Below are 25,354 nucleotides of genomic sequence, written 5' to 3' on the forward strand. Positions count from 1 at the left end.
GAAGATGGCATCTCCCCCCTCCTGTCCCGCGGTCCACCTCTTCTTTCCACCAGCACCATCACCGCCATCACCGTCAGCAGCGACCCCGCCCCTAATAAACCCTCACCAATCACCCCCAACTCAGCCTTCGGCGACACAATCCCCCCGGAACACAAACGCATCCCTGGCCTGATCCCCCGCTCGCCACTCTCCCCTCTCAAGGAGAGCATGCTAGGCGGCCTAGGCCTGGGCCTGACAAGCTTGTCCCCCAATAAAGGTAGGAGGAGCTGGCGGGGGCGGAGAAAACCCGTGCCGGCGCCGATTGTGGTCGTGCACCCGCCGAGGGAGACGTGGGGGTTCAGGGAGGTTTTGAAGAGTCCTGCAGTTGCGTCGGTCAAGGGGTCGATTGTGCCCAGTCCCGTGAGTGCGGGTGGAAGTCCCGTTGGGTTGACTGCTGCTAATGCTGCTGCTGCTGCTGCCGGCGCGGAAAAGGGAAGGTCCAAGAGGAGGACGGTGTGGGGGTTGATTGAAGGGTGGTGGGATCTGGGGTTGCTGGAGAGGATGGGGACTGTGAGGAGGAGGAGAGGGTGAATCAGCTGTTGATATGGGGTAGTTATTGAGTCGAAGGGGGGGGAAGCAGTGTGGCCCGAAGGCTGGGGAAAAGATTGGATACTTTGCGAGAACCTTGGCTTCAGAAAAAAGCTGCTAACACTGGGCATGGTAGGTTCATGTTGGAATTCGTGGGGTATCATCTATCTGCCTTGAAGGTCAACCCTAGATTGTCTGCTTGTTCTGGTAATAAGTAATCACGATAATAATAAAAAATGTGCGTGCCAAGCATTGGTGCGATTTTAATACTTTTTAAGCAAAGAAGCAGTGTGTTTAGTGTTTCCTCAGGCCTATCTTTCGCTGAAGCAACAGTACAGCTGAGAGTGAAAATCCGAAAGGCAGATGGAGGTTGACCCTAACCCTGGATTATTGGAACTGGCGAGAACCCCAAGAAACTCTGGGCCAGGAACAAAGTAGCAAGGTCTGCTAGAATTAAAAACACGAAGGTCTTAACGTTGCAATGACTCAGGTGGTTGCAGTCGGCACCAAGTCCTGTCAGATACAGTTTTAGAGTTGTCAAAGTAACAACGGACGTCCACTTTTTTCTAGACTGCGCCTCCCGTCCTGCCGTGACTTAGTATCCGTGACTCACTCAAGACCAACCATATTTCAGCGCCTGCAGGATGCGAATCTCAGAATCCTGCAACTTCTCCCACATCAAGCGCCGCAACCGTTTCTGAGCCCACCCTCATGCGCTCTGCAGCGCATCCACCGCTCTTCCAACGAGTCTTATCCTCAATTGCAATGGCTGCTAACAGTCCACAAGGGAGTTGTGGTATGCGTACCGGTAATCAGTGTTATCGTTACACTGTTGTCACCCTCTCGACGACTCGAGCTGACAGCATCATTAAGGGACAGCCACCTCGGCCGGCAGCCCGCAAGAGGCCGTTGGCACAATTGTGTCGCCAGCGCACCCCAATGCCCCCTCCCAACACTCGAAAACGCACCCTATGATGACGGAAAAGGAACTGGAAAAGGAGCGCAAGAAGGCAGCGAAACTGGCCAAGTTCCATCTGAAGAAAGCCGCCCAGCTGGAAGCTCAGGAAGCCGCCGCCAATGCGAACACGACAAAAGACAAGAAGGAGAAACAAAAGGTTGAGGCAGAGGTGCTGCCCCCTTTCTTTGAGGACACGCCAGCAGGAGAGAAGAAGCGGCTTAAGCCGTTCGACGACCCGTATTATGCCTCGTACCACCCTGTCGCTGTGGAGTCGGCATGGTATGCGTGGTGGGAGAAGGAGGGTTTCTTCCAGCCACAATTCACGCCGGAGGGGAACGTCAAGCCCGAGGGCAGCTTCGTCATTATGGTGCCGCCTCCAAACGTCACTGGTGCCTTGCAGTAAGCCCACTCGCTGGTTGTCAGCTTCCAAAACGACTAACACATCGGATACAGCATGGGCCACGCCTTGGGCAACTCACTGCAAGACCTCTTGATCCGCTACAACCGGCAAAAAGGCAAAACCGCATTGTGGTTACCCGGCTGCGACCATGCTGGCATTGCGACCCAGAGCGTGGTTGAGAAGATGCTGATGAAGCGGAAGAAACAGACCAGACGTGATCTTGGCCGCGAAAAGTTCGTCGCCCTCGCACAGGACTGGAAGGAGGAATATCATCAGAAGATCAACAATGCATTCAGAAGAATGGGGTCCAGTCTTGATTGGACCCGAGAGGCGTTTACAATGGTTTGTGATCTATCCAACTTCTTGGTTTTGGGGGTGCCATTGCCAGATGACATTGACTGATTGTCCTGGCACAGGATGAGAACTTCTCAGCAGCTGTCACCGAGGTTTTCGTCAGATTCCACGAAGAGGGCATCATCTACAGAGCAAATCGTCTCGTCAACTGGGACTCCACCTTGATGACCGCCCTCAGCAATCTCGAGGTCGACAACGAGCCCTTGACGGGACGGACACTCCTTGATGTCCCGGGCTATGACAGAAAGGTGGAGTTCGGTATCATTGTGCATTTCAAGTACCCCATCGAGGATTCAGATGAGACGATTGAGGTTGCCACAACCCGCCCCGAAACCATGCTGGGGGACACCGGCATCGCCGTGCACCCCAACGATCCCAGGTACACCCATCTCGTGGGAAAGTTCGCTGTTCATCCATTCATCGAAGGCCGGAGACTCCGAATTGTCGCGGACACATACGCCAAGCGCGAGTTCGGTACAGGCGCCGTCAAGCTGACCCCGGCGCATGACCCCAATGACTTCAACGTGGGCATGGCCCACCAGCTCGAATTCATCAACATCTTCACCGATGAAGGCCTCATCAACGAGAACGGCGGTCCGTACCAGGGCCAGAAGCGATTTGACGTCCGGTACGCGATCCAGGAGGATCTGAAGAAACTCGGCCTCTATGTGGACAAGAAGGACAACCCCATGAAGGTGCCGAGGTCAGAGAGAACGAGGGACATTATCGAGCCCATCATGAAGCCGCAGTGGTGGGTTAAGATGGCGGACCTTGCCGAGCCCGCCATCAGGGCGGTTCAAAATGGTGATATCAAGATCAAGCCCGAATCGGCCGAGAAGAGCTATCTTCACTGGATGGCGGGCATTAACGACTGGTGCATCTCGAGACAGCTGTGGTGGGGACATCAGTGTCCTGTGTACCAAGTTCGCTTTGAAGGAGAGGGGGACACCCATCCTGAGGCGAACGACAGGTGGTTTGCGGGACGAACTGAAGAAGAAGGTTTGGCAGTTCCACGCTTGCTTAGGTGGAATTCCGGACTGATTTGGACACAGCACTCACCAAAGCAAGGAACGCATTCCCGGACAGGAAGTTCAAGCTGGTTAGTCAACGCTCGGCCTTGTTTCTCTAGTATATTGAGACTCACACACGTTTAGGTTCGAGACGAGGATGTCCTCGATACCTGGTTCAGCGCGGGCCTCTGGCCATTCGCAACCCTTGGCTGGCCCATGGACGCCCCTGACCTGTCTCGTCTGTTCCCGACCAGCCTCCTTGAAACTGGATGGGATATCATGTACGGTCTACCTTGTGAACCTCACTTTAAAAAGGTCATGCTGACTCGGCTTCAACAGTCCCTTCTGGGTTGCCCGCATGATCTTCCTCAGCCTGAAACTCACTGTACGTGCACCGCATTCCATACAACGAACGATATTGACTGGGTGAGCAGGGCAAGGTGCCATTTTCCGAGGTTTTCTGTCATTCTTTGAGTAAGTGCCCAGCTCTAACTCAACCTACTCTCACCCAAAATGCTAAACCTTATCTTGAAGTTCGTGACTCGGACGGACGAAAGATGAGTAAATCCCTTGGCAATGTCATCGATCCGTTGGACGTCATTCGCGGCATTGAGCTCCATTCCCTCCACAACAAGCTGCTCACCGGTAACCTCGCTTCCGCTGAAGTCGAAAAGGCCACCAGGTACCAAAAGACTGCTTTCCCGCAGGGCATTCCGGAATGCGGCGCAGACGCTCTTCGATTCTCTCTCATCGCCTACACCACGGGCGGCGGTGACATCAACTTCGATGTCAAGGTCATCCACGGCTACCGGCGCTTCTGCAACAAGATATGGAATGCCAGCAAGTATGTCCTCGCCAAGCTTGGGACTGCCCAAGGCTTTGTGCCTGCGAAGCAGCGGGCGCTTGGCGGAAACGAGTCCCTGGCCGAGCTCTGGATCCTCCACAAGATGAATGCGGCTGTCAAGGGCGTCTCCGACGCTCTGGAGCAAAGAGATTTCATGAAGAGTGCCAATCTTATTTACGCCTTTTGGTACTATCAACTGTAAGACGTTCCCCAGAACAAACAACCTCGACGCTAGACTGACACCTGGAAATCTGTTAGGTGCGATGTCTTCATCGAGAACTCCAAGGCTCTGATCCAGGAAGGCACTGAAACTCAAATTCACTCTGCACTTCAGACCCTTTACTCGGCTCTGGACGGGGCTCTAGTCCTCTCGCACCCCTTCCTCCCCTTCATCACTGAAGAACTGTGGCAGCGACTGCCCAGACGGCCCGGTAACGAAACGAGGAGCATCATGCTGGCCAAGTACCCCGAATGGGACCAGCAGTTCGATAAGCCCGAAGCTGAAGCCGCTTACGACATTGTCCTGGGCTGCTCCAAGGGTATCCGGTCCCTGATGGCCGAGTACGCACCGACCAAGGACGTTGAGGCCAAGATCTTCATCCAGGGCCATGATGAGGCGTCCTACAAGACCGTGTCCGAGGAGAAGTCGTCGATCCGCTCCCTCAGCGGCAAGGGAGCCATGATCATTGAGATCATCTCGCCGGACCATTCCCGCCCGGCCGGCTGTGTCGCGTTCCCCGTGTCTAGCGCCGTCTCTGTGTTCATCCACGTCAAGGGTCGCGTGGACCTGGACGAGGAGATTGCTAAAGCCACAAAGAAGTTGGAGAAAGCGCGCGCCGCGGTCCAGAAGCAGCGGAAGCTTGTCAATGACCCGCAGTACGCCGAGAAGGTGGCCGTCGCAACGCAGGAGTTCGAGAGGAAGAAGCTTACTGATATGGAGAGCGAGGCGAGGGGCTTTGAGACCACTATTGAGCAGTTCAGGCAGCTGAAGCTCGAGTGACCAGAGGGGGTCGAGACGGTCGAGTTTCATTGGAGAGACCGGGTCGCCTCAGCCATGTCTGTTGATCTCACTCAACCGACCATTGATTTCCTGAAATCATGTGGTGCGGATTTTGTTACATATCAATAAGACGACATGGTGTCCACAGTATCATCATCCGTTCTCCTTCTAGTCTCGAGCACAGGAGTGACAACATCCAAGCGCACTGTTGCCGGCCTCAAACCTTCGAACGGCCGAGTAGTCATTGCGAGTAGTGGCGTCCGAGCAAAATACCCTGCGGCTTGACATCACAAAAACGACCCCAGCGACGCCAACGCTGGCCCCGCCGCTGAGGTCCCGACCCTCGCGTAAAAAATCGCCCTTCTTGAGCGCAGCTTAGACGTGCTCAAGGTCGCGTCCGAGACACACCTCTCCTTCGTCGAGGCCGGAGCGCTGACTTATTGGCATCTGTGCATCGCTTGGCCAGGAAGATGAGGGGGCTGCAGGCCGCCAAGGATACACGTTCGAAGGGATATGATCAGGTTGAGGGTGTTTCGAGCGCGAGCCAGGAGGTGCAGGGGAAGACGGAGATGTTGGAGCGTTTGGATGCCGTGTAGGCCGTGCAAGCCGTGGTAAATTGGGTACGTGTATTTTGCTTGTTTGCCTGCGTGGGACGTGAAGGGGTGCTAATAAATGGCACAATCATCAGACCGTCAGAGGAATATGTAACGAGATCGACGTCATATACGGCTTGTGTGAGGCCGATGGGAGGGTCAAGATGCTCCGGCAATCGGTGATGAGGCCATGACTGTTGAAGCCACTGAAGACAAGGGCAAGAAACGACAAACAAGCAGTTCTCACGAATAACTCGTGTTAGGAACTGATTGAATAGCGGATAACGACCGTCAACCGCACCTCTAAACGTCCTGTTGGCCCTCGCCCACCCTATTATCATTCCGCAGAGATGAATAGCATAAGCGGCCGGAAAACGCAGCTAATTGAACAAACCACGTCGGTTGAACGAGCAGTTCTGGAGCTGAATTAAAGCAGGAGGTGCAGAGTGAGTACGACATGCCGCCACCTCAAACCCTGTGCTTGTTCGAACTTTTTCGTTTCGTCTATCCGTCTCATACCCCCGGGCTGTCTGCCTTGCCGTGAGTGGAAACCGTATTGGAAGAATGTCTCCCTCAGCACGCCTTCCGATTACTGAGAAGACCCGCCCGAGATGGTAATGACTTGACCTAACGGAGAGTTAGCCCTTGTCGACAACCCAACACCGTAGCAATTACTGACCGTTGACCCAGCCACCGTCCTCGCTCGCCAAGAAGGCTACCACGCGGGCAACATCCTCGGGCACGGCACACCGGCCGAGCGGGCAGTGCTCCGCCATCAGCTTCTCAATCGTCTCCGCGGGCATATCGGGCGTGCCGCCGGGGATGTAGTGCCAGGCGTTCTGCGTGAACATGTCGCTCTTGATGCCGCCGGGCGCGACCCCGTTGACGGTGATCCCCTTGACGCCGAAGTCGGTGGCAAACGCCTTGACCATGCCAATGACCGCCATCTTGCTGGCGTTGTACAGCGCGTGGTTCCTGACGCCCATGAGCCCCGCGGCGATGCTCGTCATGAGGATCAGCCGGCCGTTCTGCTCGAGGTTTTTGAAGGCGGCCTGGCCGACAAAGAACTGAGCGCGCGCGTTGAGGTTGAAGACGTGATCGTACTTTTCCTCGGTCACCTCCTCCGTCTTGTCCCATGACTCGGTGCCGCTGTTGGACATGACGATGTCGAGGCGGCCCAAGGCTTGCTTGGCTTCGGCGAAGAGCCGCGTGATCTCGGAAACTTTGGACACGTCGGCTTGGATGGCGACGGCACGGGCGCCGTTGTTGTACGAGTGAATCTCATCGACGACTTCTTGGGCTGGACCGGCCGAGGAGACGTAGTTGACGACGATTGATGCACCACGGCGGGCGAGCTCGAGGGCAACGCCCCTGCCAATTCCGCGACCGGCGCCGGTGATCAAAGCGACCTTGCCCTCAAGGCTGGCGGTGGGGACTGCGAGGACCATTTTGCTGTTAATGTGCCGGTGGTTGTTTGTGGTTGGTTCAGTTCGGCGCAATCAAGCGTTGCGAAAGTCGGATCTACCACTTGTTCAGTGAGATAAATCTGAAGTGGGAGGAAGAAGGATTGGAGTTTTAGAGACAGTTTCATTCCAGCTCAAAGTCCGAGGGTTGCGACATCTGTTCAGCCCTCAACAAATTCGACGGAAAGTCTGCTCCATGGCGGTGGTCCGCCGCTTCCAGCTCGGAGCACAGAGGGGGAAAGACCGGACAGGCATCAGCGGCATCCCCCGACGTAAAGTCCGGGGGAGGAAGCTGCATTCTATTCTCCGACTCGTCCTCGAATTGGCTGAGTGCCAGAGATGAAAACCTGAGGTGGTCACTGCCTTTTGCTGAGAGTGCAGTGAAGTAGTACTTGAATGACTTTGCTGGCAGTCGCGCTGGGGCAGGCTCGCTGCTGATGGACGGCATCCAAGACCCGCCGCATCTGCCGGGTCACGGAGCGCCACCTGGCTGAATGGTAACTCATCTTCGGCAGGGGTTGCCCCGAGTCACAGATCCGGGCCCCTTGGGTTTGCGGACGTTCTTCTGCTGCATTCCATATGGAATGGGGAGACCTTTTGGATCGGATTGACCCCAGGAAAAGAATGCCCCTGGTATGTTCCCATGATGGTTGGCATCATGTTTCCTACTCAGAAAACCATCCCGTAGGGAGCATCGATTGTCTCGTCTTACCTTCAGATGCTGTGCAGTCCTGATTTCCGCCTAATCCGAGATCTTCCAGGTGTTTAACCACGGGTCATCGAGCAGCTCTCGTGCCGTCTTGCGGTCCTCGGGTCGCCAAGCCAGCATTCCCTTCACGAAGTCCAAGAACATGACCTCTTTCTCCCACGGAGGATGCGCTCCGCCTGCTCCAGACTGTTGCCTTCGAGACCGGAACGGCCGTAATCCATCTCCCTGTAGCATCAGTCAGCTCAGTTCCAAGCGAGCTCGCCACACCAAGTTCTACCATCCTCCGAGAAGAACTCCTTGCTCCGAATCCGGCGCTCAAGCAGGTCCAGGAGCAGTGGCCCTAGCAGCCCGACCACCTCGGCGAGGTGCGCCCGCGTCGTGTAACCTTGACCGTTCGGATCCCGGCCTAGAACTAGTGGCCGCTCTCAAAGACGTCCCGAATCATGACCCCGACATTTCAAACGTCGGAAGGTTAGCTCCATGACGCCATGAGCATGTCCTTGGGCGAGCGGTACACGCGAGGCTGCGCGTCGTGATTCCACTTCACGTCAACCCCCACAGCGACCCCGAAGTCGCTGAGCACGATCCTCCCGAAATCTTCAGGTAGACCGAAGCGCTGGGACATGTACATTGGCGAACCATCGACGTACTTGCGGGGAAACGGCGTCTTCGGCTCCTCCTCAACAAAGGTTCTGAGCATGCCCTCGTCTGCATTAGATGCATGCAGGATGTTGTCGGCCTTGATGTTTTCGCATGTCAGACTCCACCCATCCTTCCAGACAGTATGTATACACTATGTGCCACTTACCTGTGTGCACCAGTCTGCACTCGGTGTGCAGGTAGTCAAGCGCGCAGAGGAGGTGTTGGAGGCCGCCTTTGAGCAGGCTTCAGAGAAGCGCCCCTGCGGGGTTTCGCAGCAGCAGATCCTTCCAGCTATCTTACATGGGTCGTTGTACCAAACACTGATGATCACCCCCAGGACGATCGATAGTAAACGTCTCAAGGGCGGTTCTCACATGCCGGTGTCCAGGATGCAAGGGAGTCGCCTTGTCGATGGCCTCGTAAGTCTGGAATTCGTCTCTGCATGTCTCTCCATGACCTCGCGCGAAGATCTTTAGGGTAACGAAACCGTGTTTCCTGAAGTTCCATATCAGTTGACACTGCCACTCTTGATTTGCCCGAAGAGGGGAACGTGCTGCAGATTTCGTGCTAGCCAAACCGTCGAAATTGACCCAAAGCACGAGCTTGCCGACGACTCGTACTTGTTGGAGGCAGAGAGATCTGCAATGTTGACGGGACAGTAATTGCCAGCCTTGAACTCGTCAACATTTCTTCTTCCAGCACTTCAATTGCGGGCCCAGCATTGAATACGTCAGTGGGAAATCGTAAAGGGGTCAACGGAGCTGGGCGCAAGAGACGCGTCGCCCATTTGGCTAACTGTGCCATGTCAACATTTCCGGGACTGCCCACCAAGCCTGGGTGTTGCGGTTGGTGTTGGCTACGTCTATCTCGATGCACAGTACAAATCGTAACTGACGTCGACTAAACACCTTTGACTCCTGCATTCGTCCCAACTCCATCTCTAACGAAGTTTACCAAACATGCCCTTCGTAAATCCCACAGCAAATCCATTGACCATGACCCTCGGCGCCCTCCGTATGCCCGCCGTCCGATGAACCGTCTCCAATTTCTCCTTTTCCTCGGCGATCACCTCCAGCAACTCTGCAGCCTATTTCGCCAAGCCCTCACCCGGCCCTTCAAACTGACCTGCTCCGCCGGCCCTTCCTCCTCCACCACTCCTTCCATCCCTTGCTTATCTTTTCCCTTGAACTCCGGCCGCGCCTGTCCTTCCGGCACCGGCCCCGGCGGCGCCGGCGTCCCAGATATCTTCACAACCCATTGCTGCACTTTCCGATCCTCGTCAGTCACCGGCCCTTGCGCCAGAACATGCTTTTGGATGGTTTCCTGTAGCGTGAACATGTCTGGCCGGCGGAGCGGGTTCGAGACGAGGCAGAGGGCGACCAGGTTGCGCAGCTCGGCCTAGGTCTCAGTGAAGCGCTCGTGCATGACATAGCCGCCGTAGGTCCACCAGTTGTAGTTTCCGGCTGTTCGGTACCGGGCAGCTTGGGGCGTGCTGTTGACGTAGTCCCATTTTTCGCTGAATTGCTCCTTTGTTAGATGCTGTCAGTGGCCCTGCGGCGTTCAGGGGCATAATGCTTCAAATGGGGGCTTACTGGAATGAAGAATTGTCTTTCCGTGGTTTCGCTTTCCCCAGACCAGTTGACTGTTCATTTTTAGTATGAGTCTAGACGGCAAGGTTGATTGATGTCTTACGTCGTCGATCTGTATCCGCCGTCAAAGACGGTTGCGAGCCCCAGGTCGGCTATCTAAATGGAGTCAGTCAGGAGTTTTATGTATTTCACTTGCGGATTGCGATTAGTCCTTGAGAATGGGGACCATGTTGCGCTCGTTCTCATAAAACTCGCCCACAAGTACTGAGGGTTGGTCAATAAATAGCCAAGATGATGACCAAACCTGCCTGGCACTCACCATTCAAGGGGTCAATGTCGACGTGGACATTTGTCTCCCTTTGGCAGTGCGAAGTCAGGGGCGGAAATTTCGTGCAGCTCTCGCTGACCGTCGGGAAGCTTTGCGTTTTTGGGTCGGGACCAACAGGCTGGAATGCATCAGGGTAGGCCATACCAATGACGGCGCGGAACACTGGCCCTGTTTGTTAATACCCAAGATCCTTCCATTTAGGTTGTGATCCTCCCAGGACTTACAGCAGTCAAACATTTGGCACAGAACTTGGTCCGGAAACCGTTGTTTTGCCATAGCCACTTTCTCAATGTAATCATCGAATCTGCCTCGGGGCATGAACTCGATGAATAGCACTTTCTTATCGCGTCTAACTCTTCCTTGATATCCAGCTTCATCCCCTGCAAAACCCCTTCCTTGCCCAGTTCGAGAAAGTCATCCTCGTCCTTTACCGCGCACGAGGCCCAGGGTTGTGCCGGCTGTGCCGGCTGTGCCTTGTGCGATGGTCGCTTGCTCGCTTGTACATCGCTTCTCCTTCAACTGGATCTCTGTTGCCTCCGTTGTTCCTGGAGCACCACTCGCTGAACCACATGTTTCGCGCAGGCGGTTCTCCGGGATATCGATCTTGCGATCAGCGGCGTCCTGAGAAATAACAAACTCAACAAGAGTTGCAATCTCACCAAGTGCATCTGAATTACTAGTTAACTAAGATACCACTTACTTTTAAGAAGGCCAGATAGTCTTTGCCCTTCAAGCTCTTTGAAATGACAAAAATCTAAGCGTACGAACCGCAGCTGAGATTTACCGGGTCCCACGTAAGACTCTAGCTGTCACGGGTGGGCGCACCTGACCACTGCGTAACACCCTCAAAAGAGGGACCGTGGTTCGAACTGTCCAGTCGAACCAGGAGTTGCGCACATGAACCTCACACTGTCACTACCCGTGGCACTAGCACGCCGACGCGTTGGCAAGCAAAGTCAGACAGCCCGACCTACCCAGCCTACCCGGCTTCTCCAACCTACCCAGCTAGCCGAGCTAGCCGAATCAGAGGAAGATACAACTATGAGAAATGAAAAAGGGTAGCTTTGTGAAGCCTTGTCTTATGCCGTATAATCTAGAGAGAGTACTGTCTAGGCTGGATATCAAGCTTCGTACGCCATATACCAGAACTTACAGCTTAGCACTATAAGATTTAGGTCTTTTAGATCTATATAACCTCTAAGAAGCTGGGTTATGACTAGTCAATGCTTATTAAGACTTATTTTGCCAATCATCAGAAAAGCTTCCGACTTCAATGATGGTTGCTGTGGACCAGCTTACTAAAAGTATCATGACTGTAATATACTAGGTAGGTCTTCTTGAGTCAGAAATCTCTTCGCTCGATAAGGCTAACGAGGCGCTAAGCAAGCGCTAGAGAGCTAAGAGATTACGTGTACACTTAGAGGATCACTTGCTATATAAGATGTAGAGGACCTACTAGACTAGAAGGCCGTAGGCGGGGAGATAAAGCAAGATATGTGGTCGAGTGGTAGTGGTGCAGGGGAGGATCGTACGAAAGTTTATGCTGTGGTGTGTGCGCGCAAGCCTGGCCATAATTTCCGCACTTACCGGGGGAGTGCAGAATTATCGGATTCAGCAGCTCTAAATGCGATTACAGTTAGTTCCTAGTTCTGTTGTATTGTAATTGAAGATAATGTTCGTACGGTGGTGGAAAAGGCACGACTCGCTGAGACTCACGACTTGCTGATAATGTATGTTGAATTATATTTTGAAGCTTGGACACTGTTTCAGGATATTCGCCAGTCATGTCATAATCACTTACTTCTCGTAGGGTGTCATTTATATGAGGATGGACGAGACAATAGAGTCTGTGAGCGCTATTCGGATCTTCCACCGACTCGACAACAGCTGGGAGCTGCAGTTGACGAAAAGCGCCGACAGAGGGCCCATTTTCGGTTGTCGTCGTCATGACTAGGGTTGTCCAGTAACTGCAAGGTCTGGCACTCCAGCCGCGGCTGGGGATGAGCGCTGATGTGAATAGACAGGGAAGCGAGTAGGGCAACACCCTTACGGCGCTTCCTCTGAGAGTCCATAAGGTCGACCAGCTGCTCTGGATGATGTGTCAAGGGAAGACTAGAGGTTACTGTATGATAGATAATCCAGCTGATGGTGACATGTTACAGCGCATAAGCATCATGATCGCCAGGACTCGCATTTCCCCTTCTCTCGATGTCAGGACGGAACCGAAGGGCAAAGAACCCCACACGGGATGGGAGATGAGGTGATTATCTGGTTTACTGACCTGGTGACGGATCATCTTAAGGGCGAAGAACCTCCGAACGGGATGGGGAGGAATAATTCAGCCCAGCGATACCGGTGGGGACGAACTCGGGCGAGGAACAGCAGGGAAGATAGTAATCAAAAAGGGTTATCCAAAGTTTCCTGTCTAATCCTAATCCAATCCTTGCTCGTCATTCCAAAGCAGCCCAATACCGTTGTCCGCCAGAGAAGTGAATTGATCGTTGCCCAAGAGTCATCGGCCAGTGTTGGAAGAAGAGCTCAGCTGATTTGAGCTCATCGCGCGAGGTATTCAGCGCCCCGTCCGCCAGCAATACCGTCCAATCGGCAAGACAGAAACAGTACCGTCCGGCCAGCAACGCCCGACCCGGAAACCGTTCAAACACTGAGGAGGACTGGGACAACCCCAAGATGAAGTAAGATTGACTTCCCACTGATACTTTGCATGTGTGCGACTCGTGTGGAAGAGATCGCGAAGTTGGAGGGACGAACGTGAAAGGATTGGCGTCGGGCCCTCGGGTACTGGTCTAAAATGTTGTAGCGAAGGACAGAGCGGATGGCAGCATGGCAAACCGGCCAACTCAAGTCGTAGGTCAAACCCATTGTAGCCTTCCGGACATGCCGCCGCCAAACCGGACAAACGAAGAGAGATGACGCCCCAAGGCTACGTTCCGTTCGCGTGACTTGATCGATACACCACTGAGTGCGATCAAGACTTGCGCAGAATATCCAACCCCCTCCCTCCCCAAAACGCCGATTATGCTGCCAATATCACAATTGAAATACAGGGCGAGTGTCGTTTGTCGTCATCACTTGGGGTGTGCGATCATGCGTTGGTGACCTGGTTGCTGTCAGTGAGAGATGGTTGAGGCAAACGCCCAGGGCGGACCTACGCGAAGGATCCTCCTTGAGTAGTCTTGGTTGTCAGCGATGCTGCCGTCGCTCAATCTCCTGTTGACTAGCACCGGATCCAAGCGGGCATCTGTCATGCTTGTGCCCCCGCTACTTCGGGGCGGCTTGCCGAAGAAGTCGTTGGCTGCAGCATTGCGGCGGTGCTCCTCCTCGATCTCCTTGTTCCGCTTGCGGCGCATGTATAGGAAGCCGCCACCAAGTGCTCCGGCAACAACAAGAACGCCCACTACAGCGCCTGCGGCGATGCCGGCCACGTTGGATTTTCCGCCGCTGTTGTTCCCCGAGTCACTCGTGGACGATTGTGTGGCCGTGACGGTTACCTCGGCCGCCGTTCCGGTCGCAGTTGGCGTCGACGTTGTAGAGGAGCTCGTTGCACTGCTGCTGCTGGGCTCCGCGTACGGGACAATGAGCTTGACGCCCGTGTTATATATGGTCCAGAAATTGATCCCACCGCCTGGTTGACCCCGTTAGTTTCTGTCTTCATGGGTTCTCAGGCTGAGTAAGACTCACATGCTTCCGTGTCAATACCCGTGCAATCGTAATTGCAGTTGCTGTTGTCTACGAGGTCCTCCTTCGGCGGGTATGCATCACCGCAATAGCATTGACTCCCACCCATCGTGCCGCCAACAGCATACTTCTGCGCATAGCAGATATTCAAGGAGCACTTGCCCATGCTGTTGTATATGTCGTTGTCGTATATCATTGTGAGGTTCCCTGCCGATTTGAAGCAACCCTGTACAGTTTGGGCGTTCAGCCGGGGGTTCTCAACCGGCGGTTGTACTCCCCTCCTTTGTATACTGTGATGTTGCCATTGCCTCGAGGCCCCGACGGTATCTGGCAGCGCGTCGGCGAGCGCGGCGAGCGCAGCTGCAGCGAGCATAAGCGATTTCATTGTGGATCTGCGATGAGGCTCGACTCGGGGGTCGGAAGGGGTTCCAGGGAAAATCGGCGGTATGTGATGTCCTTCTACTTCGTCGACGATCTCCGTTGGGCGATTGTAAAGGGGGTATTTCGGATTGTCGTGGACTAAAGACTCACAGAACCTTCCAAATGGGTTCCTGCAGTCGAAGGCGAAAAACAGACGCAAAGAGCGAAGGGGTTAGGTGCCCCTTGTGGAATGAATCGAAGGTGTTTGATTGAACGAGTGTCTTGGTCGGTGGTAATGGTCGGTGTTCTTTGCGATTGCGTCCTTCAGCGACCACGGCTACTCCTGAAGAGGCATCTCCCCGCAGCGAACTGAAACGCGTCGATGCAGGTTGACAGGACTGAGAATGCCTGTCCTCGTGATGGGAAAGGTGGAGTGAGGACGTACACGAAGGCTTCGAATGAGTGACTGGAAGGAATGAAGGTGGTTTTGTTGCAGAGAACGAGTTCGGGCGAGGAGGGAGACGGAACCCACAAAGGCCTCGTTTCCCCCGAGCCACAAGGGGAAGCGAAACGAAATTGCGCTGGCATCTCGGGATGACGCTGGAGCCGTCCTGCACGAGACCCTTGCCTTTTCGGCCGTTCCTGGCCAGCCAGAAACCTGTCCACCCCTGGCGCTAATGTGTTTTGGGCCTAGTTGAGTGGGTGCCTTGACGAGCAAATTGACCAATCAAGCTGTCGGACATCTGCCAATCTGTGCATGGCACTCGGTGATTGGTCAAATGGGACGCGCCAGCCCGCACGAATTTCAGGGGCATGTCGATCGTTGCAGGTAAACGGAGCTGAACTCGTGCAGCAGAAATTGTTAGCGGCGAGTATTGTCCGTTATGCATATGCGATGGAATCCGCGGTTTAACTATCACACGCTATCAGTTACTAACCATTCTGAAACGCAACCATTCAACATTGCAGTCGACCACAGCTCCAACCGTTGTTATTCATTCTTCAGCGTTACCGGCCCTCATGTTCGCCAACAGCGGATATATGACTGGCGTAACATGCTGTGTTCGATTATCTGGTGCTGATTATCTTCAAGCTTTTTTGCCACGAAAACGGAGTCGACCTCGTGGATGTTGCAGAAAGCCTGACCAGGATGTGACACATTCAACATGAAACAAGAAACATGGGGGAGTGGGTTCGCTACTCTCGCTGTCGTCCGTTCTGACTGTAGATCGAGTGACTGACGGTTCCGCTGACTTTGTCAGTTTGGTCCAGGGCTTTTTGTGTGCTTCTCGCCATTTGCTCAGTGTGTTGCTCAAGGTTGAGAACACTTTTCATGGTGGTGAGAAATACGAAGCGGCACGAGATACAATTCGCACCTGACTCCTCCGAAGATCCCGCGTCGTGTTCCACGGTGGGGTGGCTGCATATGCACAGCCCCAGTGCGAAAAACGGTTCCCGGAAGCATCCGTTCCTGGAGAGCCTGGCTCTGCGCAGAACTGGCGATACCTTCTTGGTTTCGGTATCCGCTCAGAGGAGCGGCATTCTGTGCTTTCTTCCCCTTCATTCCATGGACCTTTAGATCCATCACACGGTAATGGTTAAGCGGTGGACTACAGAATCTCACAATAAGTGAGCTACCTTTAGCCCTCCCGATTCTCGGTTGAAAGGTGTCGCAACGGACTTGCCACGTCAGACACTGGACGATGACAGACGAACCGTTGCACCCTTGAGTTCCTTCGGGCCAGGCATATCGTGTGCTTCCATTGAAGGGCTACAAACATCGTTAGCCAAACGCTAGAACCAGTTACGACCCCGATGGCAAAAGATATACCTTCCTTTCACTTGCTGTGATACACCTCCGACTCCTCACACTCCATCCGATGCTTCTTCCAGTCCTTCTTCTGGCACTCCGTCGAACAGTACATTGCCTCCAAACATCTCAAGCATTTCTTCAGCTTGACTTCTTCCGATTCGGAATTCCCACAATTCCTGCACTTCGGCACAACCTTCCCCGTCATCTCCTCCGCCACCGCCTTCGCCAAGTCGGGGGAAATCAGCTCCTCCACCAGCGGCGACGCATACACGGGACTGATGGCCACGCGCGTAGCATACTGAGCCGTTGTCTCCCACTCCGGCAGCGAGATGAACTCCCCCGGCAGCTTGCCCATCCCACACCCACACAGCACCTGCTCTCCCTCAGCCACGCTAACCGGCACCCTCCCCGCCTCGACATACTCGCACCCCTCCCCATGCATCCACGTCCTACACCTCTCCGCAAGCGCAGGCAGCGCCCTCTTCCACAACACCAACTCGGCATCGTCCACAGTAAGCGTACAGCACTCAAGCGTCCTCAGGAAAAGCAGGAACCCCTCCAACTCCTTGGACTCCACCAGCGCCTTCGTAAAAGGCAGCACCGCCGCGTCCAGCACCACGCTCCCGTGCGGCCCGTCCAGGCGGATGGCGCTCACGAACAATAGCATATGGATCCCGCCGCGCTGGGGGTTTGCCAGGGCGAAGAGGCCCGTCTGGCCTCCCTGCAAGCCCGAAGCGAGCATGAAGATGGTGAAGAGTGACTCCTTGAAGTTGAGGCGTGGCGAGGGCGACAGGCCGGAGGTGTTGTTAGCGGCCGTCTCCTCGCGCAGGCGGCGTTCTCTGGTGGAGAACATGAGCGAGGTGAGGGTGGTAAGGAAGCGGGTGCGGGACTTATGGGTGACGGAGAGGATAGGGAGGGTGTCGAGGTTGAGGTGGGGGATGTTGAACGTTGCCGGAATGCCCGAGGACGGCGTGAGCGTCGTGGGGAAGAGGAAGTCGTCGAGAAGGCGGGGGAAGGTGAGTGGCTGTGCGAAGGGGGCCCTGATTTCAATGTAGTGCGACGTGCGGGCGATGCGAGTTTTGCTGCCCTCCTTAAGAACCGGGGCGGGAAAGGTCAGGGGAAGAACGAGGGCCCTGTCCTTACCGAAGACGATGTCGAGCGTGAATGGGGATGGCTGTTCCACCTTGATGGTTGCTCTGTCGACGAGCAGCTTCAGGCCCTCTGGAGAACTAATATTGACGCGGCCGGTGATGGTGGTGATCCTAGCCGTAGTCTTGTCGAGTGCGACGGTAAAGGTTTGATTCGGGGACGCGGTGTCTCTCGGGCGCCTTGACTGCTTTAAGTCCAGGAGCGCGGCTTCGGTGACGGGGTAGCCCGTCGCGCCAGGTCGATACTTCGTGATAAAGACGTGCTCCTCGTCCGAAATGGGACTCTCAAAGACCTCACCAACATTGATCTTTTTCTGGTATGTGTCGGAATCGAGCGGCCGTACCAGGAGGTAGAAACTAACAACGGCCTCGGTGAACATGGTCTCGACATATTCCGTAGGGGCAAAGTACGTAATAATCATGGGCGAGGATCCCTTCCAGCCAGCTTTGTCCTCCTGTACATGGATCATGAAGTCGTCGTCATCGCGGGAGCCCTCGGTTTTGATCGTGCCGAAGGAGAACTGCACGTCTGGGAAAGCGCTGACCAGCTCATTCCCCGAATCATCCCATCTGTCGGGAATGCTCAGATGGCCAATGACCTCAACAGCGGATACCCCCCATTCATCCTCAGCTCTCGTGAAAAGGCCACTGTTCTTCCAGATCTCCGTGGGAACGATAACAGTGATAGCAACGGAAGGAGGGACGGAACTCCACTTTTTGAACGGAGGTCTCAGTTCCTGCTCAAAGTTCCGCCAACCCCAGGACTCGGCCAAACGAAGACCAGGCGTGGGTGTCTCAACGGTGAAGGCTGCTAGGAATCTGCGAAGAGCCTTTGTTGTGTCCCTGTACTCGGCAGCTGATTTCAAAAACCTCTCGAAGAGCTGGCGCGAATCGACCTGAGCATGGTCGGCGATGGACCAGAGGAAAGCGGCCATATTTCCTGGATGGTGATGTCGAAGTCGAGAAGGCCTGGGGAACATCTTCTTCAGTTGATCACGGGAAGGGAATTGGGTTCCAGGCGGTGACGAGATCATGAATTCGTAGACCCAGAGAGCCAACGCCACCAACGCGTCTATATCAACGTGGAGCGGGGCGGGGTGGTTCTGTCCAACCAGGTGCTTGATCTGCTTCCACGAGAGGCGAAATCCAAAGAGTGTATCCCTAGATTCTGCCGTTGCGTTCTCATCAGACCAAGCCGTCAAGATCTGGTCGGCCGTTGCTGATGCAGTGGCGTTGGTCCAGTACTCTGCTGGTATCAACCCGCAGAAAATCAGGTTAGCCTTGGCGTTCCAAGACAGCGCCTTCTCATCGTCGCCGTCATGGACGACGTTCAAGTGGTGAATGTCTGTTGTGTAGAGTGTCGAAGACGGGTGGTCTTTCAGCAATGGCCCAGCCGACACGACCAAGTTCAGGACGCTCACGTCGTCCGAGAGCGTGGAGGTGTCTATCACATCAAATTGCTTGGGCGCTTTGCCGCCGATGCCGTAATCGGATTCGGCGAGCTTCAAGACGTCGAGCCCGAGTTTCCCGCGATAGTGCTGTGCGCAGGTCTTTCCACTCTCCAGGTTGTACCGCAGCGTGTAGCACAGAGCAAAGCATTCGGCTGCGGTGAAGCGGATGGTTGTCCTCGGGGCGGCCTGAACGAAGGCATCAGTCCAATCCGCAAACTGCATCAAGGCCATCTCGAGCAGTCTGTCCTGGGCGCCGAGATGAGTTCCACGCTTTTCTTCCAGCCGAAGTGGTGACAACTCTGCCAGGTTGGCATGAGCCGCCGCAAGGTGAAAGCTAAGCAGAGGGTTGGTTGGGAAATTGAGTGCTGAGGACGCTGTGAGAGGCACAGCAAAGATAGGGTTCGGAACTACTGGTGATTCGTTCTTGCGAGGCGCCGGGAGCGCGACAGAAGCAGCCATGCTCCTCTTCCAGTGCTGTTCGGTAGTAAAGACAAGCTCCTGGGCGAATTCCATGGCCAAGGGAGCGCATGACCGCGAGACATCCTGTTTCGAGGTGGGCCTGGTGCATAGCTTCTTGATTCTTGCGTCATACAAGCTGTCATTGAAGTGCGTCCAATGGTCTCGCCCACGGTATGGGCCTCGCCGCTTTGCTGCTTCCGAGTACTTTGCCCAGATGTTGTGAACAAGCGAAAAAGTTGTCTCGTCGCAGAAACGGAGAGTGGTTCCGTACGGACTTGTGTGCCAGTCTTGCAGAGTCTGGGAGATGTTGACCAGACTCTCTGCATGACTGCCAACCAGCTGGATGTCGGGGTCGTCGAGGTAGAAGTGGTAGTAGATGTTCCATATCTGGCGCGACGAGACATTTTTGTGGTTGTCTAGAAGCAGGGTGAAAAGCAGGATGTTGCGGGCTGTCAGGTGTCAGTAACCAGACCCTCAAAGGATAGCATGTACTCACCGATAACATGCTCATCGACGTCGCAGGCGGTAATGTCGAGCTTGCGTTCCGGGAGCCCTTTGTCAAAAAACAAGGTGTAGAGAATGTGGCGAGCATCTCCGCATCCAAGAAGCAGGATATCTGCATCGACACCCTGAGGTAGGTCTTCGGTGAGACTCACTGCCGGGTCAAAGCTGCCGACATGCAACCGCTCAGGCGTTTCCAAATACCGCGGAGTATGCATGTCTTTTCTCTGCGGACGAGCTTGAGATGAGATATACAGTATCGCAATGATTGGCAGGCCTAAGCTGAATGGAATTCATGCATTTGAAATTGTTTGTGCCGTTCTAGTTTGAATCGCGGCTTCATCGGGCAGCTTGAGTCGTTGACTCCAGCCAACCCGTGAAATGACCAACGCAACTCAAACTACCTGGCAGGGCAGGTGACGAAGTGATCCACACGGTGTGCGCTGTGAGGCTACATACTGTACTGATCACCTTGCTCTTCATCACGCACCGCTGTCTGGCTCATGTGCCCCAGCTAGTTGGTTAAACCTTCCTTAAGAAGTTTTTCTAAGGCAAGGCGAGATTCATGAGAATCATGCTAATATGGGGTCAACTGCGAATAAAGCTATAGAAACACCTTGTGCCGGGGAGTTCCCCTAACCTATAACCTATAACTTTAATACATAAGCCTGGGGTGAAAGACCTGACTGTTCAATGCTCGTTGCAGGTAATACTGATCAGTGATGGTGCTTGGTTTGAGTCTGTACTTCCCAATTGCGTGGACAGGATTGGGAATCAAAGAGCATCAGGGCGAGGCAAGCTGATGAGAACAGAAGCCCAATAATATTTGTACTTTCTTTCCAAACAGCAGAGATGCGAATGCCACACCCCTAGGCTGGTGGATGAGACAGAGGCCAGCATCCAGAACGCCAGTTTTCTTAGTAATCCCATCATGCGCTTATGGGGTCAAGTAGCCTAAGAGAGAAAACGCTAATATCTCGTGAAAGCACAAAGGAAACGTCCACGAACCCCGGCCCTCCGAACTTCCTGATCCTGTCCCATTGACCGACACAACACCGAAGAGAAGTACAGTAGCTCATCCCTACTCGTACACAGCAATCAGACAAGCCCCATACGAGTACACGGGCTACCCCAGCCTCCATAACCTTGCAAACAACGGCAACATTGAAGTGGGCATGGCCACTGCACGGCGGGCCGTACCCCAACGTAAGAATGTCCAACGCAGATCCATCGTCCCGTCGTCTATATGCTGCGGAAAGAACAACATCAAATACCCAAGAAATAGCAACCCTTCCATTCCCCCCCAGAGCAAGATCCCACAGGCAATCCAACAACAAAAAAAATGTCACCTCAGGTTCCCTAAGCCGTTCCAAAGAACACATCCTCCCCACCAGTGAACATGCTAACCGGATCAAAGTCGTCCTCAAACTTCATCACCCCTCCCTGCCCAAGGTGAGCATGACAGTGCAACCCATGATGGCCAGCATCAGCCAGCACAAACCCCTCCCCATCACCGCCACACACCGACGCCGCGCCCATATGGAACCCCAACAGCATCTCGGCGCTATCTAAGCCCTCCAGACAACCATTCCCGCTAACACCACCAGCATCAATCCCCGGGATACCGCCAACCCCACCAGCAGCAGCAGCGGCAGCATGGGCAGCGACGGTTGTGCCCAGCCCGATACTCGCGTCGGATAAGACGCTGCTGTTGTTCCGGTCAAGCTGGTCGAGATCGAAGAACTGGGCATCCGGATCGGCGTCGCCGTCAGATGAAGAGGTGAGCAAAGGCGGAGGGGACTGCGGGGAGGAGAGATCTGGCGGGGAGCCCGGGAGGTGGGTTGTTGTCGTTTGTGTGTATTGGCTGGCGACGGATTTTGTGGGGGAGGGTGGGCTGTTGTACTCTGTTACTGTCGCGCTTGGTGATCGGGGCGCAGGGAGCGTTAAAGGGTCGGGGGTAGTCATGCTGGTGGTCATGGCTTGCGGTTCGGATGTGCTGGCGTGGCTGTAGGTGCTTATTGTGGAAGGAGAGAGGGCGGAGAGAACTTCGGCCATGCTGCCTGGTATGGTGGCCGGCATTGCGGCGGTCGAGACGGCGAGACTTGTTGGATTCATGGTGCTTGAGGTCGGGTTGGGGATGGCGGAGAGGATGTTGGCGAACTGGTCGTCGTCGAGGAGGCCATCGAAGTCGTTGTAGGGTGAGTTGGCAGCCGAGACGTCGGAGTATCCGGACTGGCTGCTGGTCGAGTTGGCCGAGCTAACCTTGTTCTTGCGCCTGGTCCGCTCGGCCTTGTCCCGCCGCTCGTCCATGTCCGGTCGGATCTTCTTGGGCCGCCCACGTTTTACGACCTTGCGCACGATGCCGTCGAATGCGCCGATGCACATGCCTCGCTGGCGATGACGGGTGAGGGCGTCGTGGCGCGCAAAGCTGTTGCCACACTCGCATGGGTAGGGCTTGATGCCGGTGTGGATCTTCGCGTGGCGCTTGAGGTCGTGCTGCCGGACGAAGCACTTCTTGCATGTCGGGCACTGGTACTGCCTGTCGTTCAGGTGTGTCTGGACGTGGCTCTTGATATTCTCCTTGCGGCCGAAGGGCTTATTGCACCCTTCGTACAGGCATCGCCACTTCCCGTCGGATGGATCGGGGCCCTGGATGAAAGCTGCAATATCCTCCAACGTGACACCGGTTTCCGTCTTGGTCTCCTCGATGTTGATGTCCGCAATGCTGGCTGCACTTGTGAGCGACGCGATGGATTCAGTTCGGCGATGCGGCGAGCTGCGCCGTGAAGCAGTTCTACTGCTCAGTGATGGCGAGCCAGGGACTGTCTTGAAGTCGCGGTCCAATGGCTGGAGCTCGGGCTTATTGGGGAAGACGGGGTTCGACTTCGTGGACAAGTATATAGCCGGTATCTCCACCGGGCTTGTTGGAATGCTGCTAAACTCGCGCTCAAGCTTGCGGAACTCGGCACTGATGGTACGCATGTTCATGAATTCGGGTGTCCTGAGCCCTTGGTTCGTCAGAGCCATCGGGATCGTGTTCGCCCGAGGTGGCGTATGAACCATGGCTTCAGCCTGCCGGCGCAAGTCTTGAAATGTGCCCGACGTACGGTTGTCAGTCCTATTGTTGCGGACAGGTTTCAGTGTCTCTTCCATGGACTCGTCGTAACCCTCGGAGAATCTGTTTGGAGGCAGAACAGATGCTGGCTCCTGTTTTATGACCGTCCCAACTGGGGTCTGAGGAAAACGATCTGGTCCTAGTCAGCTGGTGAACTGCAAAAAACATATGTCGAGAACCAGTCGCATACCGTTCGTGGTCTGATGAATGGGCGTGCAGGGCCGCGAGGGATTCAGTTCACTCCCCAGAACCTCGAACTTGGCGACCTTGTCCATAATCCCGTTGCTGATCCGCCTGGATGAACGCTGCGAGTGACTGCTTGCCGTGTCGGTCTCCGAAACCCACCCTGGACATGTGTCCGCTGGGCTTGAGTCGGGGAAGGTCATGAAAGACGGCGTGGAAATGGTGTTCTCTCGCCCATAGAACTCCATGTCAACTGAAACGTCAATGCCGTTCTCATTCAGGCGGTTCACTGAGCGATCGAACACTGAGCGATCGCACAGACTAAGAGACGCTGAAAATGGGTCGAACGGGAGGTCGTGTAAGTCGGCCTGATGGTCATGGCTGGCTTCTCCATTCGCAAATCGCCGGCTTTGTGGTGTAACTTGTGGCGAGTGGATAAAGCCCTCGCTGATGTCTTGGGCTATGGAGGTGTGCTGGACGTGGCTCGGGCGTGCTGTGTGTTGTTGCTGCGTGTCTCGCAGTTCATGCCGCGGTGTTGATGGTGGCCCTGTATTAGGTGGAGGCATACTTACCGAGACGTATTCCTGCCTGGTCGTTGTCGGTGCAGGAGGGAGGTGTTCCCCCCGTGTGTCTAGGCTGAGGCCGCGGCGGTGTGATGTTGGGCGGCGTTTTTGAGGACTGGGGAGTGGTGCGATCTTTACCACATCGAAGGCCGAAGGCGTCGAGTTCTGCCGCCGGTGTTGGCGCTGGCGAGAGTGAAGCCCGCTCATGTGGGGCGGATTGGAGAGCATGGTATTGCAGAGTCGAGTTGGAGGAACCGTCCGTTGTCGTCAATATCGCGGTGTTGCTGTATCCAAAAACGTGCTGAGATATAATGTCCAAACACTGTATGGATTGCCTCGTCAGTTCATACTCCTTCCCGCCGCCACGAAGGGAATCGCCGCACACCACACAGTACAAAGCCAGGCAGCCGGGCCCCGAGTCCCGTCTTTGTCGTCAGTCGATGAGAAATTTACGGAAAGACTCGAAGTCAGGGTTTCAGTCTTATAGTAATCGCTGCGATAGACGAAATATCTGCGAGCAGTCGACTTCCCTGGACGCTCAGTTATTGGATCGGATGAGAAAGTTGCCTTTGCGAGAGAATGCAGGGCTGGCTGGAATGATTTGGTGATGATACCAATTGATACTGGGGTTTTCTCGAGTCTGGCAAAATGAGGAAATGGGTACCAGCAGGCAGTGATATCGAATGTCAGGTATGGAGACATGAGCCAAAACCCTGATCGTTGTAGCACATTTCTGTTTACATGCGCCGGCGCAAGGCGTTGCCATGGGCAGCGGAGTGGGTCCGTTAAGTTTCACTGCTTTTCATTGGGGCGCACACGGCTGGTGGGTTCTTGGCGCTTCCTTCCTGTCAGACGTCATTCAGGAGCTGGATCCACCGGTGCCTGACTGGGTCGCATTCGTCAACAAGCGCTTCAGCCGACAGTTTCAGCCGTCCAAGATTGCAAATAATTTCGTCCATTCTGCCATTTCTTGCGACAGCTTAAGCACTTTGTGTCCCGATGCGCCATCATTCTTGCCGCGCGCTCTTACCTGATCCTGGTCACCTTGATGGCACCGTCGAAAACCCAGGCTTGGAACTTATAACGATTTGCTCCTGTCCATTCAAACCGCTGCACTTTTCTCAACTACATTCACCCAAAGATAAAATCCTGGAACTCTTACAACCTGGGAGATTTCTGGACATCCTGCAGCTACCGAGTACAAGGTACCCTGAAGCTTGTTTGATGCGAGCGAGGGCGCAGCACCGAGATAAAGAAAGGGCTTACCGGAACACAATGATTCTCCATCGGCGCCGCATGGCTCCAAAGCAGTCCGGCAGACGTCGAGTCCTTCGAAACAGAATGATACTGGCAACAGCCGTCAACGTCCCTGAGTTGGTTGACTGCCTGCATGCAGAGCAGCACATACAGTGGCCTTCATCACAAAACCCTTCTACCATTGCTTGGGCGATGCATTCGGAAATGGCCGCGGAGATCCAGGAACTGAGCCGAGAGTTGGCAGTGACGTCAGAGTTATTCACAGTTCTTGTCTGCTGCGATGTGGGCATGGAATCGCATGCACAAAAGGATAGCTTCGTTTGTGTCCGTTAATTATGGCCCGCTTGGCAC

General features: G+C 54.8%; 8 protein-coding genes across 8 annotated transcripts; 1 reads left to right on the forward strand and 7 right to left on the reverse strand.

The window, feature by feature from the left end:
- Positions 1–1,541: 1,541 nt before the first annotated feature.
- On the forward strand, positions 1,542–5,133 carry N657DRAFT_635452 (uncharacterized protein; the record flags this gene model as incomplete). The annotated part of the gene is made up of 9 exons (XM_062791345.1): positions 1,542–1,924; positions 1,979–2,267; positions 2,342–3,278; positions 3,332–3,378; positions 3,434–3,570; positions 3,629–3,674; positions 3,724–3,763; positions 3,824–4,331; positions 4,392–5,133. The coding sequence occupies 9 exons, from the start codon at positions 1,542–1,544 to the stop codon at positions 5,131–5,133; spliced, it is 3,129 nt and encodes a 1,042-aa protein (XP_062645782.1).
- Positions 5,134–6,315: 1,182 nt separating this feature from the next.
- Positions 6,316–7,174, reverse strand: N657DRAFT_673224 (NAD(P)-binding protein; the record flags this gene model as incomplete). The annotated part of the gene is made up of 2 exons (XM_062795677.1): positions 6,316–6,353; positions 6,406–7,174. 2 exons carry the CDS (start codon positions 7,172–7,174, stop codon positions 6,316–6,318), a joined length of 807 nt encoding a protein of 268 aa, XP_062645783.1.
- A 757-nt stretch (positions 7,175–7,931) lies between these two features.
- N657DRAFT_657506 (uncharacterized protein) lies at positions 7,932–9,344 on the reverse strand (the record flags this gene model as incomplete). Its single annotated transcript, XM_062794819.1, has 7 exons — positions 7,932–8,047; positions 8,176–8,320; positions 8,416–8,659; positions 8,703–8,783; positions 8,841–9,035; positions 9,095–9,216; positions 9,270–9,344. 7 exons carry the CDS (start codon positions 9,342–9,344, stop codon positions 7,932–7,934), a joined length of 978 nt encoding a protein of 325 aa, XP_062645784.1.
- A 594-nt stretch (positions 9,345–9,938) lies between these two features.
- N657DRAFT_682481 (uncharacterized protein) lies at positions 9,939–10,733 on the reverse strand (the record flags this gene model as incomplete). The annotated part of the gene is made up of 5 exons (XM_062796485.1): positions 9,939–10,056; positions 10,233–10,285; positions 10,356–10,393; positions 10,449–10,619; positions 10,682–10,733. The coding sequence occupies 5 exons, from the start codon at positions 10,731–10,733 to the stop codon at positions 9,939–9,941; spliced, it is 432 nt and encodes a 143-aa protein (XP_062645785.1).
- Positions 10,734–12,290: 1,557 nt separating this feature from the next.
- On the reverse strand, positions 12,291–12,824 carry N657DRAFT_647533 (uncharacterized protein). Its single transcript, XM_062793334.1, has 2 exons — positions 12,739–12,824; positions 12,291–12,656 (listed from the first exon to the last, which is right to left on the reverse strand). Exon 2 carries the CDS (start codon positions 12,527–12,529, stop codon positions 12,314–12,316), a length of 216 nt encoding a protein of 71 aa, XP_062645786.1. The 5' UTR covers positions 12,530–12,656; positions 12,739–12,824; the 3' UTR covers positions 12,291–12,313.
- Positions 12,825–13,585: 761 nt separating this feature from the next.
- On the reverse strand, positions 13,586–14,526 carry N657DRAFT_576498 (uncharacterized protein; the record flags this gene model as incomplete). The annotated part of the gene is made up of 2 exons (XM_062789182.1): positions 13,586–14,100; positions 14,157–14,526. 2 exons carry the CDS (start codon positions 14,524–14,526, stop codon positions 13,586–13,588), a joined length of 885 nt encoding a protein of 294 aa, XP_062645787.1.
- Positions 14,527–16,351: 1,825 nt separating this feature from the next.
- N657DRAFT_576867 (uncharacterized protein) lies at positions 16,352–20,103 on the reverse strand (the record flags this gene model as incomplete). Its single annotated transcript, XM_062789214.1, has 2 exons — positions 16,352–19,833; positions 19,881–20,103. 2 exons carry the CDS (start codon positions 20,101–20,103, stop codon positions 16,352–16,354), a joined length of 3,705 nt encoding a protein of 1,234 aa, XP_062645788.1.
- A 1,141-nt stretch (positions 20,104–21,244) lies between these two features.
- On the reverse strand, positions 21,245–24,428 carry N657DRAFT_665248 (uncharacterized protein; the record flags this gene model as incomplete). The annotated part of the gene is made up of 4 exons (XM_062795283.1): positions 24,130–24,428; positions 23,191–24,067; positions 21,487–23,133; positions 21,245–21,453 (listed from the first exon to the last, which is right to left on the reverse strand). Exons 2-4 carry the CDS (start codon positions 23,972–23,974, stop codon positions 21,245–21,247), a joined length of 2,640 nt encoding a protein of 879 aa, XP_062645789.1. The 5' UTR covers positions 23,975–24,067; positions 24,130–24,428.
- Between the last annotated feature and the right edge of the window lie 926 nt (positions 24,429–25,354).

Source organism: Parathielavia appendiculata, assembly GCF_033297405.1.
Source record: "Parathielavia appendiculata strain CBS 731.68 unplaced genomic scaffold N657scaffold_10, whole genome shotgun sequence".
In the NCBI taxonomy this organism is placed as follows: domain Eukaryota; kingdom Fungi; phylum Ascomycota; class Sordariomycetes; order Sordariales; family Chaetomiaceae; genus Parathielavia; species Parathielavia appendiculata.